The sequence below is a fragment of the Oncorhynchus keta genome, unplaced genomic scaffold (assembly GCF_023373465.1).
Source record: "Oncorhynchus keta strain PuntledgeMale-10-30-2019 unplaced genomic scaffold, Oket_V2 Un_contig_26982_pilon_pilon, whole genome shotgun sequence".
NCBI lineage: Eukaryota > Metazoa > Chordata > Actinopteri > Salmoniformes > Salmonidae > Oncorhynchus > Oncorhynchus keta.
Window position 1 is genome coordinate 8,652 of NW_026285275.1, and position 14,680 is coordinate 23,331.

Below are 14,680 nucleotides of genomic sequence, written 5' to 3' on the forward strand. Positions count from 1 at the left end.
TACCCTGTAAAGACATCACAGTACCCTGTAAAGACATCACAGTACCCTGTAATGACATCACATACAGTACAGTACCCTGTAAAGACATCACAGTACCCTGTAAAGACATCACAGTACCCTGTAATGACATCACAGTACCCTGTAATGACATCACAGTACCCTGTAAAGACATCACAGTACCCTGTAAAAGACATCACAGTACCCTGTAATGACATCACAGTACCCTGTAATGACATCACAGTACCCCATCACAGTAATGACATCACAGTACCCTGTAATGACATCACAGTACCCTGTAATGACATCACAGTACCCTGTACCCCTGTAATGACATCACAGTACCCTGTAAAGACATCACAGTACCCTGTAAAGACATCACAGTACCCTGTAATGACATCACAGTACCCTGTAAAGACATCACAGTACCCTGTAATGACATCACAGTACCCTGTAATGACATCACAGTACCCTGTAAAGACATCATCACAGTACCTGTAAATGACATCACAGTACCCTGTAATGACATCACAGTACCCTAAAGACATAGTATGACATCACAGTACCCTGTAATGACATCACAGTACCCTGTAATGACATCACAGTACCCTGTAATGACATCACAGTACCCTGTAAAGACATCACAGTACCCTGTAAAGACATCACAGTACCCTGTAATGACATCACAGTACCCTGTAATGACATCCCAGTACCCTGTAATGACATCCCAGTACCCTGTAATGACATCCCAGTACCCTGTAATGACATCACAGTACCCTGTAATGACATCACAGTACCCTGTAATGACATCACAGTACCCTGTAATGACATCACAGTACCCTGTAATGACATCACAGTACCCTGTAATGACATCACAGTACCCTGTAATGACATCACAGTACCCTGTAATGACATCACAGTACCCTGTAATGACATCACAGTACCCTGTAATGACATCACAGTACCCTGTAATGACATCACAGTACCCTGTAATGACATCACAGTACCCTGTAATGACATCACAGTACCCTGTAATGACATCACAGTACCCTGTAATGACATCACAGTACCCTGTAATGACATCACAGTACCCTGTAATGACATCACAGTACCCTGTAATGACATCACAGTACCCTGTAATGACATCCCAGTACCCTGTAATGACACAGTACCCTGTAATGACATCACAGTACCCTGTAATGACATCACAGTACCCTGTAATGACATCACAGTACCCTGTAATGACATCCCAGTACTGTAATGACATCACAGTACCCTGTAATGACATCACAGTACCCTGTAATGACATCACAGTACCCTGTAATGACATCACAGTACCCTGTAATGACATCACAGTACCCTGTAATGACATCACAGTACCCTGTAATGACATCACAGTACCCTGTAATGACATCACAGTACCCTGTAATGACATCACAGTACCCTGTAATGACATCACAGTACCCTGTAATGACATCACAGTACCCTGTAATAATGACATCACAGTACCCTGTAATGACATCACAGTACCCTGTAATGACATCACAGTACCCTGTAATGACATCACAGTACCCTGTAATGACATCACAGTACCCTGTAAATGACATCACAGTACCCTGTAATGACATCACAGTACCCTGTAATGACATCACAGTACCCTGTAAAGACATCACAGTACCCTGTAATGACATCACAGTACCCTGTAAAGACATCACAGTACCCTGTAATGACATCACAGTACCCTGTAATGACATCACAGTACCCTGTAATGACATCACAGTACCCTGTAATGACATCACAGTACCCTGTAAAGACATCACAGTACCCTGTAATGACATCACAGTACCCTGTAATGACATCACAGTACCCTGTAATGACATCACAGTACCCTGTAATGACATCACAGTACCCTGTAATGACATCACAGTACCCTGTAATGACATCACAGTACCTGTAATGACTGTAAAGACATCACAGTACCCTGTAATGACATCACAGTACCCTGTAATGACATCACAGTACCCTGTAATGACATCACAGTACCCTGTAATGACATCACAGTACCCTGTAATGACATCACAGTACCCTGTAAAGACATCACAGTACCCTGTAAATGACATCACAGTACCCTGTAATGACATCACAGTACCCTGTAATGACATCCCAGACTGTAATCACAGTACCCTGTAAAGACATCACAGTACCCTGTAAAGACATCACAGTACCCTGTAATGACATCACAGTACCCAGACATCACAGTACCCTGTAAAGACATCACAGTACCCTGTAATGACATCACAGTACCCTGTAATGACATCACAGTACCCTGTAAAGACATCACAGTACCCTGTAATGACATCACAGTACCCTGTAATGACATCACAGTACCCTGTAATGACATCACAGTACCCTGTAATGACATCACAGTACCCTGTAATGACATCACAGTACCCTGTAATGACATCCCAGTACCCTGTAATGACATCCCAGTACCCTGTAATGACATCACAGTACCCTGTAATGACATCACAGTACCCTGTAAAGACATCACAGTACCCTGTAATGACATCACAGTACCCTGTAATGACATCACAGTACCCTGTAATGACATCACAGTACCCTGTAATGACATCACAGTACCCTGTAATGACATCATCACAGTACCCTGTAATGACATCACAGTACCCTGTAAGACATCACAGTACCCTGTAAAGACATCACAGTACCCTGTAATGACATCACAGTACCCTGTAATGACATCACAGTACCCTGTAATGACATCACAGTACCCTGTCACAGTAAAGACATCACAGTACCCCTGTAATGACATCACAGTACCCTGTAATGACATCACAGTAAAGACATCACAGTACCCTGTAATGACATCACAGTACCCTGTAATGACATCACAGTACCCTGTAAAGACATCACAGTACCCTGTAATGACATCACAGTACCCTGTAATGACATCACAGTACCCTGTAAAGACATCACAGTACCCTGTAATGACATCACAGTACCCTGTAATGACATCACAGTACCCTGTAATGACATCACAGTACCCTGTAAAGACATCACAGTACCCTGTAAAGACATCACAGTACCCTGTAATGACATCACAGTACCCTGTAATGACATCACAGTACCCTGTAATGACATCACAGTACCCTGTAATGACATCACAGTACCCTGTAATGATATAAAAGTGAACACATGTTTTTAGATATTTTTGCACATTTATGGAACATGTAATTTCTCTAAGTATTCATACCCCTGAGTCAATATTTTGTAGAAGCAAAGTTGGCAGTGATTTTAGCTTTGAGTCATCTTGGGTATGTATACCATCTTTGCACATCTGGATTTGTGGATTTTCTCTTTGAAGTTAGATGGGGAGTGGCGGTGAAATGCAATCTTCAAGCCTTTCCACAGATTTAATGGGATTCAAGTCTGGGCCACTCAAGGACTTTCACATTGTTGTTCTGAAGTCATTCCAGCGTTGCTTTGTCTGTATGCTTGGTGTCATGGTTCTGTTGAAAGGTAAAATCTTCACCCCCAGTCTAACATCGTTTGCACTCTGAAGCAGGTTCTCATCTAGGCTTTGCCTGTATTTGGCTCCATTCATTGTCCCCTCTATCTTTACCAGTCTCCTAGTCGCTGTCGCTGAAAAGCATGGGATGGTGTTAGCTGGGTGATGAGCTGTGCCTGGTTTTCTCCAGCTCTTTGCATTCTCAGGAGTGGCTTCCGTCTGGCCATTCTGCCATAAAGCCAAGATTGGGGAAGTGCTGTAGTGACTGTTGTCCTTCTGACAGGTCCTCCCATCTCAGCCAAGGAACTCTGTAGTTCTGTCAGAGTGGTCATTGGGTTCTTAGTCACCTCCCTGACCAAGGTGCTCCCAGACCAAGGTGCTCCCTGACCAAGGTGCTCCTGACCAAGGTGCTCCCTGACCAAGGTGCTCCCTGACCAAGGTGCTCCCTGACCAAGGTGCTCCTGACCAAGGTGCTCCCCTGACCAAGGCGCTCCCTGAGAAACCTGACCAAGGCGCTCCTGACCAAGGCGCTCCTGACCAAGGCGCTCCTGACCAAGGCGCTCCCAGACCAAGGCGCTCCCAGACCAAGGCGCTCCCAGACCAAGGCGCTCCCAGACCAAGGCGCTCCCTGACCAAGGCGCTCCCTGACCAAGGCGCTCCCAGACCAAGGCGCTCCTAGACCAAGGTCCTCCCTGACCAGTTGTTTAGTTTGGTCAGATGACCAGCTCCCAGACCAAGGTCCTCCCAGACCAGTTGTTTAGTTTGGTCAGATGACCAGCTCCCTGACCAAGGTGCTCCCTGACCAGTTGTTTAGTTTGGTCAGATGGCCAGCTCCCTGATCAAGGTGCTCCCAGACCAAGGTCCTCCCTGACCAGTTGTTTAGTTTGGTCAGATGACCAGCTCCCAGACCAAGGTCCTCCCAGACCAGTTGTTTAGTTTGGTCAGATGGCCAGCTCCCAGACCAAGGTCCTCCCAGACCAGTTGTTTAGTTTGGTCAGATGGCCAGCTCCCAGACCAAGGTCCTCCTGACCAGTTGTTTAGTTTGGTCAGATGACCAGCTCCCAGACCAAGGTGCTCCCTGACCAGTTGTTTAGTTTGGTCAGATGACCAGCTCCCAGACAAGGTCCTCCTGACCAGTTGTTTAGTTTGGTCAGATGGCCAGCTCCCAGACCAAGGTCCTCCCTGACCAGTTGTTTAGTTTGGTCAGATGACCAGCTCCCAGACCAGTTGTTTAGTTTGGTCAGATGATCAGCTCCCAGACCAGTTGTTTGGATTTGGTCAGATGACCAGCTCCCAGACCAAGGTGCTCCCTGACCAGTTGTTTAGTTTGGTCAGATGACCAGCTCCCAGACCAAGGTCCTCCCTGACCAGTTGTTTAGTTTGGTCAGATGTCCAGCTCCCAGACCAGGTCCTCCTGACCAGTTGTTTAGTTTGGTCAGATGACCAGCTCCCAGACCAGTTGTTTAGTTTGGTCAGATGATCAGCTCCCAGACCAGTTGTTTAGTTTGGTCAGATGATCAGCTCCCAGACCAGTTGTTTAGTTTGGTCAGATGACCAGCTCCCAGACCAGTTGTTTAGTTTGGTCAGATGATCAGCTCCCAGACCAGTTGTTTAGTTTGGTCAGATGATCAGCTCCCAGACCAGTTGTTTAGTTTGGTCAGATGACCAGCTCCCAGACCAGTTGTTTAGTTTGGTCAGATGACCAGCTCCCAGACCAGTTGTTTAGTTTGGTCAGATGGCCAGCTCCCAGACCAGTTGTTTAGTTTGGTCAGATGGCCAGCTCCCAGACCAAGGTGCTCCCAGACCAGTTGTTTAGTTTGGTCAGATGACCAGCTCCCAGACCAGTTGTTTAGTTTGGTCAAATGATCAGCTCCCAGACCAGTTGTTTAGTTTGGTCAGATGACCAGCTCCCAGACCAAGGTCCTCCCAGACCAGTTGTTTAGTTTGGTCAGATGGCCAGCTCCCAGACCAAGGTCCTCCCTGACCAGTTGTTTAGTTTGGTCAGATGACCAGCTCCCAGACCAAGGTGATCCCTGACCAGTTGTTTAGTTTGGTCAGATGACCAGCTCCCAGACCAAGGTCCTCCCTGACCAGTTGTTTAGTTTGGTCAGATGGCCAGCTCCCAGACCAAGGTCCTCCCTGACCAGTTGTTTAGTTTGGTCAGATGACCAGCTCCCAGACCAGTTGTTTAGTTTGGTCAGATGATCAGCTCCCAGACCAGTTGTTTAGTTTGGTCAGATGACCAGCTCCCAGACCAAGGTGCTCCCTGACCAGTTGTTTAGTTTGGTCAGATGACCAGCTCCCAGACCAAGGTCCTCCCTGACCAGTTGTTTAGTTTGGTCAGATGTCAGCTCCCAGACCAAGGTCCTCCCTGACCAGTTGTTTAGTTTGGTCAGATGACCAGCTCCCAGACCAGTTGTTTAGTTTGGTCAGATGATCAGCTCCCAGACCAGTTGTTTAGTTTGGTCAGATGATCAGCTCCCAGACCAGTTGTTTAGTTTGGTCAGATGACCAGCTCCCAGACCAGTTGTTTAGTTTGGTCAGATGATCAGCTCCCAGACCAGTTGTTTAGTTTGGTCAGATGATCAGCTCCCAGACCAGTTGTTTAGTTTGGTCAGATGACCAGCTCCCAGACCAGTTGTTTAGTTTGGTCAGATGACCAGCTCCCAGACCAGTTGTTTAGTTTGGTCAGATGGCCAGCTCCCAGACCAGTTGTTTAGTTTGGTCAGATGGCCAGCTCCCAGACCAGTTGTTTAGTTTGGTCAGATGACCAGCTCCCAGACCAGTTGTTTAGTTTGGTCAGATGACCAGCTCCCAGACCAAGGTGCTCCCAGACCAGTTGTTTAGTTTGGTCAGATGACCAGCTCCCAGACCAGTTGTTTAGTTTGGTCAGATGACCAGCTCCCAGACCAAGGTGCTCCCAGACCAGTTGTTTAGTTTGGTCAGATGACCAGCTCCCAGACCAGTTGTTTAGTTTGGTCAGATGACCAGCTCCCAGACCAGTTGTTTAGTTTGGTCAGATGACCAGCTCCCAGACCAGTTGTTTAGTTTGGTCAGATGGCCAGCTCCCAGACCAGTTGTTTAGTTTGGTCAGATGGCCAGCTCCCAGACCAGTTGTTTAGTTTGGTCAGATGACCAGCTCCCAGACCAGTTGTTTAGTTTGGTCAGATGACCAGCTCCCAGACCAAGGTGCTCCCAGACCAGTTGTTTAGTTTGGTCAGATGACCAGCTCCCAGACCAGTTGTTTAGTTTGGTCAGATGATCAGCTCCCAGACCAGTTGTTTAGTTTTGGTCAGATGATCAGCTCCCAGACCAGTTGTTTAGTTTGGTCAGATGACCAGCTCCCCAGACCAGTTGTTTAGTTTGGTCAGATGATCAGCTCCCAGACCAGTTGTTTAGTTTGGTCAGATGATCAGCTCCCAGACCAGTTGTTTAGTTTGGTCAGATGACCAGCTCCCAGACCAGTTGTTTAGTTTGGTCAGATGACCAGCTCCCAGACCAGTTGTTTAGTTTGGTCAGATGGCCAGCTCCCAGACCAGTTGTTTAGTTTGGTCAGATGGCCAGCTCCCAGACCAGTTGTTTAGTTTGGTCAGATGACCAGCTCCCAGACCAGTTGTTTAGTTTGGTCAGATGACCAGCTCCCAGACCAAGGTGCTCCCAGACCAGTTGTTTAGTTTGGTCAGATGACCAGCTCCCAGACCAGTTGTTTAGTTTGGTCAGATGACCAGCTCCCAGACCAAGGTGCTCCCAGACCAGTTGTTTAGTTTGGTCAGATGACCAGCTCTAAGGCAGAGTCTCCATATGTTCCATTTCCATATGATGCAGACCACTGTATTTACCCTTCCCCAGATATAAACTCATCACATCTCAGAGATCTACAGACAGTTCTTCATCGTCTAGTTTCTGTTCTGACATGATCTGTATTCTGTCATGTTTCATGTTCTGTGTGGAACCCCAGGAAGAGTATCTGCTACTTTCCTAACAGCTAATGGTGATCCAATAATGATAATCCAACCAAATAAAATACAAGAACAAAAAACACAGTGGAACCTTAAATAGAACCTTAAATAGACATGTGGTTTCTTTCTAAATCATGTCTAAACAATGGAATTGTCCACAGGTGGACTCTAATCAAGTTGTAGTGACATCTCAAGGATGATCAATGGAAATTGGATGCAACTGAGCTCAATTTGGAGTCTCATAGCAAAGGGGGTATGAATACTTATGTAAATGATATTTCTGTATTTCATTTTCAATCAATTTGCAAAACAATCTTTAAAAAAACAAACATGTTTTCACTTTGTCGTTATGGGGTATTGTGATGTCATTACAGGTTATTGTGATGTCATTACAGGGTATTGTGTGTAGATGGGTGAGGGGTGGGGGAGTATTTAATCCATGTTGTGTATGTATTGTGATGTCATTACAGTGTACTGTGATGTCATTACAGTGTACTGTGATGTCATTACAGGGTACTGTGATGTCATTACAGGGTATTGTGATGTCATTACAGGGTACTGTGATGTCATTACAGGGTATTGTGTGTAGATGGGTGAGGGGTGGGGGAGTATTTAATCCATGTTGTGTATGTATTGTGATGTCATTACAGGGTACTGTGATGTCATTACAGGGTATTGTGATGTCATTACAGGGTACTGTGATATCATTACAGGGTATTGTGTGTAGATGGGTGAGGGGGTGGGGGAGTATTTAATCCATGTTGAATTCAGGCTGTAATGCAACAACCTGTGGAATAAGTCCAGGGGTATGAATATTTTCTGAAGGCTTTGTACATACACACATATTTAGGATGTGAGTCAGGCTGATGTGTTCACTAACTTCTCCCCTTCCTTCCCTCTCCTCCCTCCCTCAGATGCCCAAAGGCTCTGATGACACATGGGCTCAGAAACTTTACAACACCTTCCTGAAGAAAAGTGATCTTTTTGACAAACCTCGTATGTCCAACAAAGCCTTTATCATCCTCCACTTTGCAGACAAGGTACACAAGCATCATTGTAAATTCTAAAAACAAACAAAAACTGGTCATGTCAGACCTTCTATTTATGTATACGTTGACGTAGGCCATTGCCTGCTGTCTGACTGTAGGATGTGGGTTGTTGAGTGTAGCTGACTGACTGACTGACTGAAATAGCTCTCCTCGTTTGAGCAGTACTAACCAAACCACTCCTGTTCTAGACTGAGGGTCAGGTTGAATATCTCATGTTATCTTCATCTTCTTATCACGAATTGACATGGGTGTATGTTTTTCTCTACCCGCTGTTCCCTCTGTTTAACACGACCCTTTTGTCCCTAGGTGGAGTACCAGTGTGAGGGATTCCTGGAGAAGAATAAGGACACTGTCAATGAAGAGCAGATTATTGTGCTCAAACTAAGCAAGGTTTGTTTGTTTATTTATTTGTTTATTTGTTGGTTTGTTTATTTATTTGTTTATGGGTTTATTTATTTATTTATTTGTTTATTTGTTTATTTGTTTGTTTGTTTGTTTATTGGTTTGTTTATTGGTTTGTTTGTTTATTTGTTTGTTTGTTTATTTGTTTATTTATTTGTTTGTTTATTTGTTTTTTTTGTTTTTTCATATCAGGTCAAACACTCAACCTTTCTCCCGTCTTCCAGTCTGTAAATACTTTCTGTATACTAGTCTTATGTAGAGGACCATCGTAGTGCCCTCGGGTTAACTAGTGTGATGTTTGAACTTGGAGAACACACCCAGCACAGAGCTGTAGGAACAAGTCTATGTTTAGATCTTGACAGACCGTTTTATGTCATGGAGAAACGGCCCCCTGGTGGTGAATACAGGTACCTCGTTTTTCTTCGTTTTATTAGTGCATTTTTCATATGGTGACAAAACCACTGGAGAAAGAGAAACGTCACAGTTAGCAGACAAAGAACCAAAAGATTACAGTCGAGATGATACAAGAAATGGTCACAAACAACCGTCTAAAAAACAACAACAACAATAACAACAGTTTCCTGTTTCCTGTTTGAGACGTGTTTGACTCTTGCCTCCAGTTTGAGCTGCTGTTGGAGCTGTTCAGCGACGAGGAGAAGCCTGCAGGCTCCCTGACCAGTCGCAGTAAGATGACACGGCCTGTTCAGGCTCAGAGAGACCACAAGAAGACCGTTGGAACGCAGGTGAGAGGGACCTAGCTGAACAAGGCTAAAACATAAAGCAGTCTTCCGATGGTGTGGTTTTAAGATTCAGATTTCTTTGGAAGTTATAAAACACGCGTTGCCATGTTAAAACCTTCTCAATGTAAATCTGATTTTTTTTAGACTAATACTTTGCTACATTTAGATGAGCCACAGAGCCTGGTTCCTCTCTAGGTTTCTTCCTAGGTTCTGGCCTTTCTAGGGAGTTTTTCCTAGCCACCGTGCTTCTACACCTGCATTGCTTGCTCTTTGGGGGTTTTAGGCTGAGTTTCTGTACAGCACTTTGAGATATGAGCTAATGTACGAAGGGCTATATAAATACATTTGATTTGATTTGACCCTTTGTCTCGCCCCTCTCCTCAGTTTCGTAACTCTCTACATCTGCTGATGGAGACTCTGAACGGAACTACTCCTCACTATGTACGCTGCATCAAGCCCAACGACCTCAAATCCCCATTCATGTGAGTCTGCCACCACACTCCTTTACCTTTAGGTTATGTTCATTCGGCACCAAACGGAGAAGAACAGGATGAAATAGAAAGGGACTATCTGGAGTTGTCCAATCAGAAATGTTCATTTTTGTTTTTGTTTTCAAAAACGTTTTAAAAAATTTACAAAAAAAAGGGATGTTCCCTAATAAATATGACAGTTATTATCGTTTTGTGGCACCCTGGGAAAGAGAGGGTAAAAATCTGTCACCAATACGTTGATTCACAACGTTGTTTCAACATATTGTGACATGGAAAATACTTTGGATTTGAAAAAAAGTCATCAACGTTTTGAGGATGAAATTTCAACCACATGATTATGTCATGGTAACCAATTTTCAACAGACAAAAACCTTGTATAAAACATGTTGAATTTGTACCTTTGAAACAATTTCTACCATCTTCAACATTATATCCACTATCAGAACAAAAACAATAGGCTGGGCAGCACCTCCTACTGGAGAGATTATCTATCTACAGCACCTCCTACTGGAGAGTTGATGTATCTACAGCACCTCCTACTGGAGAGTTGATCTATCTACAGCACCTCCAACTGGAGAGTTGATCTATCTACAGCACCTCCTACTGGAGAGTTGATCTATCTACAGCACCTCCTACTGGAGAGTTGATCTATCTACAGCACCTCCTACTGGAGAGTTGATCTATCTACAGCAACTCCTACTGAAGAGATGATCTATCTACAGCACCTCCTACTGGAGAGATGATCTATCTACAGCACCTCCTACTGGAGAGTTGATCTATCTACAGCAACTCCTACTGGAGAGATGATCTATCTACAGCACCTCCTACTGGAGAGATGATCTATCTACAGCACCTCCTACTGGAGAGATGATCTATCTACAGCACCTCCTACTGGAGAGATGATCTATCTACAGCACCTCCTACTGGAGAGATGATCTATCTACAGCACCTCCTACTGGAGAGATGATCTATCTACAGCACCTCCTACTGGAGAGATGATCTATCTACAGCACCTCCTACTGGAGAGATGATTACATTTACATTACATTTAAGTCATTTAGCAGACGCTCTTATCCAGAGCGACTTACAAATTGGTGCATACACCTTATGACACCCAGTGGAACAGCCACTTGCATCTAAATCTTGTTGGGGGGGTGAGAAGGATTACTTACCCTTACTTACCCTATCCTAGGTATTCCTTGAAGAGGTGGGGTTTCAGGTGTCTCCGGAAGGTGGTGATTGACTCCGCTGTCCTGGCGTCGTGAGGAGTTTGTTCCACCATTGGGGGCCAGAGCAGCGAACAGTTTTGACTGGGCTGAGCGGGAACTGTACTTCCTCAGTGGTAGGGAGGCGAGCAGGCCAGAGGTGGATGAACGCAGTGCCCTTGTTTGGGTGTAGGGCCTGATCAGAGCCTGGAGGTACTGAGGTGCCGTTCCCCTCACAGCTCCGTGGCGAGCACCATGGTCTTGTAGCGGATGCGAGCTTCAACTGGAAGCCAGTGGAGAGAGCGGAGGAGCGGGGTGACGTGAGAGAACTTGGGAAGGTTGAACACCAGACGGGCTGCGGCGTTCTGGATGAGTTGTAGGGGTTTAATGGCACAGGCAGGGAGACCAGCCAACAGCGAGTTGCAGTAATCAAGACGGGGAGATGACAAGTGCCTGGATTAGGACCTGCGCCGCTTCCTGTGAGGCAGGGTCGTACTCTGCGGATGTTGTAGAGCATGAACCTACAGGAACGGGACACCGCCTTGATGTTAGTTGAGAACGTCAGGGTGTTGTCCAGGATCACGCCAAGGTTCTTAGCGCTCTGGGGAGGAGGACACAATGGAGTTGTCAACCGTGATGGCGAGATCATGGAACGGGCAGTCCTTCCCGGGAGGAAGAGGAGCTCCGTCTTGCTGAGGTTCAGCTTGAGGTGGTGATCCGTCATCCACACTGATATGTCTGCCAGACATGCAGAGATGCGATTCGCCACCTGGTCATCAGAAGGGGAAAGAGAAGATTAATTGTGTGTCGTCTGCATAGCAATGATAGGAGAGACCATGTGAGGTTATGACAGAGCCAAGTGACTTGGTGTATAGCGAGAATAAGAGAGGGCCTAGAACAGAGCCCTGGGGGACACCAGTGGTGAGGCGCGTGGTGACGAGACAGATTCTCGCCACGCCACCTGGTAGGAGCGACCTGTCAGGTAGGACGCAATCCAAGCGTGGGCCGCGCCGGAGATGCCCAACTCGGAGAGGTGGAGAGGAGGATCTGATGGTTCACAGTATCGAAGGCAGCCGATAGGTCTAGAAGGATGAGAGCAGAGGAGAGAGAGTTAGCTTTAGCAGTGCGGAGCGCCTCCGTGATACAGAGAAGAGCAGTCTCAGTTGAATGACTAGTCTTGAAACCTGACTGATTTGGATCAAGAAGGTCATTCTGAGAGAGATAGCGGTAGAGCTGGCCAAGGACGGCACGCTCAAGAGTTTGGAGAGAAAGAGAGAAGGGATACTGGTCTGTAGTTGTTGACATCGGAGGGATCGAGTGTAGGTTTTTTCAGAAGGGTGCAACTCTCGCTCTCTTGAAGACGGAGGGCGTAGCCAGCGGTCAGGGATGAGTTGATGAGCGAGGTGAGGTAAGGGAGAAGGTCTCCGGAAATGGTCTGGAGAAGAGAGGAGGGGATAGGGTCAAGCGGGCAGGTTGTTGGGCGGCCGGCCGTCACAAGACGCGAGATTTCATCTGGAGAGAGAGGGAGAAAGAGGTCAGAGCATAGGGTAGGGCAGTGTGAGCAGAACCAGCGGTGTCGTTTGACTTAGCAAGCGAGGATCGGATGTCATCGACCTTCTTTTCAAAATGGTTGACGAAGTCATCTGCAGAGAGGGAGGAGGGAGGGGGGAGGATTCAGGAGGGAGGAGAAGGTGGCAAAGAGCTTCCTAGGGTTAGAGGCAGATGCTTGGAATTTAGAATGGTAAGTGGCTTTAGCAGCAGAGACAGAGGAGGAAAATGTAGAGAGGAGGGAGTGAAAGGATGCCAGGTCCGCAGGGAGGCGAGTTTTCCTCCATTTCCGCTCGGCTGCCCGGAGCCCTGTTCTGTGAGCTCGCAATGAGTCGTCGAGCCACGGAGCGGGGAGGGAGGACCGAGCCGGCCTGGAGGATAGGGGACATAGGGAGTCAAAGGATGCAGTAAGGGAGGAGAGGAGGGTTGAGGAGGCAGAATCAGGAGATAGGTTGGAGAAAGTTTGAGCAGAGGGAAGAGAAGATAGGATGGAAGAGGAGAGAGTAGCGGGGGAGAGAGAGCGAAGGTTGGGACGGCGCGATACCATCCGAGTAGGGGCAGTGTGGGAAGTGTTGGATGAGAGCGAGAGGGAAAAAGGATACAAGGTAGTGGTCGGAGACTTGGAGGAGTTGCAATGAGGTTAGTGGAAGAACAGCATCTAGTAAAGATGAGGTCAAGCGTATTGCCTGCCTTGTGAGTAGGGGGAGGGTGAGAGGGTGAGGTCAAAGAGGAGAGGAGTGGAAAGAAGGAGGCAGAGAGGGAATGAGTCAAAGGTAGACGTGGGGAGGTTAAAGTCGCCCAGAACTGTGAGAGGTGAGCCGTCCTCAGGAAAGGAGCTTATCAAGGCATCAAGCTCATTGATGAACTCTCCTAGGGAACCTGGAGGGCGATAAATGATAAGGATGTTAAGCTTGAAAGGGCTGGTAACTGTGACAGCATGGAATTCAAAGGAGGCAATAGACAGATGGGTAAGGGGAAAGAGAGAAAGACCACTTGGGAGAGATGAGGATCCCGGTGCCACCACCCCGCTGACCAGAAGCTCTCGGGGTGTGCGAGAACACGTGGGCGGACGAGGAGAGAGCAGTAGGAGTAGCAGTGTTATCTGTGGTGGTCCATGTTTCCGTCAGTGCCAAGAAGTCAAGGGACTGGAGGGAGGCATAGGCTGAGATGAACTCTGCCTTGTTGGCCGCAGATTGGCAGTTCCAGAGGCTACCAGAGACCTGGAACTCCACGTGGGTAAATAACGCGCTGGGACCACCAGGTTAGGGTGGTCGCGGCCACGCGGTGTGGAGCGTTTGTATGGTCTGTGCAGAGAGGAGAGAACAGGGATAGACAGACACATAGTTGACAGGCTACAGAAAAGGCTACGCTAATGCAAGGAAATTGGAATGACAAGCGGACTACACGTCTCAAATGTTCAGAAAGTTGATCTATCTACAGCAACTCCTACTGGAGAGTTGATCTATCTACAGCACCTCCTACTGGAGAGATGATCTATATACAGCACCTCCTACTGGAGAGATGATCTATATACAGCACCTCCAACTGGAGAGTTGATGTATCTACAACACCTCCTACTGGAGAGTTGATCTATCTACAGCACCTCCTACTGGAGAGATGATCTATATACAGCACCTCCTACTGGAGAGATGATCTATATACAGCACCTCCTACTGGAGAGTTGATCTATCTACAGCACCTCCTACTGGAGAGATGATCTATCTACAGCACCTCCAACTGGAGAGTTGATGTATCTACAACAC

The 14,680-nt window shown here is 46.8% G+C and overlaps 1 protein-coding gene across 1 annotated transcript; it reads left to right on the forward strand.

Moving 5' to 3' along the window:
• Positions 1–8,396: 8,396 nt before the first annotated feature.
• Positions 8,397–10,155, forward strand: LOC127922743 (unconventional myosin-Va-like; the record flags this gene model as incomplete). Its single annotated transcript, XM_052506609.1, has 4 exons — positions 8,397–8,522; positions 8,838–8,921; positions 9,554–9,676; positions 10,058–10,155. Coding segments are annotated over 4 exons (431 nt in total), but the record flags the coding sequence as incomplete, so codon positions are not given.
• Between the last annotated feature and the right edge of the window lie 4,525 nt (positions 10,156–14,680).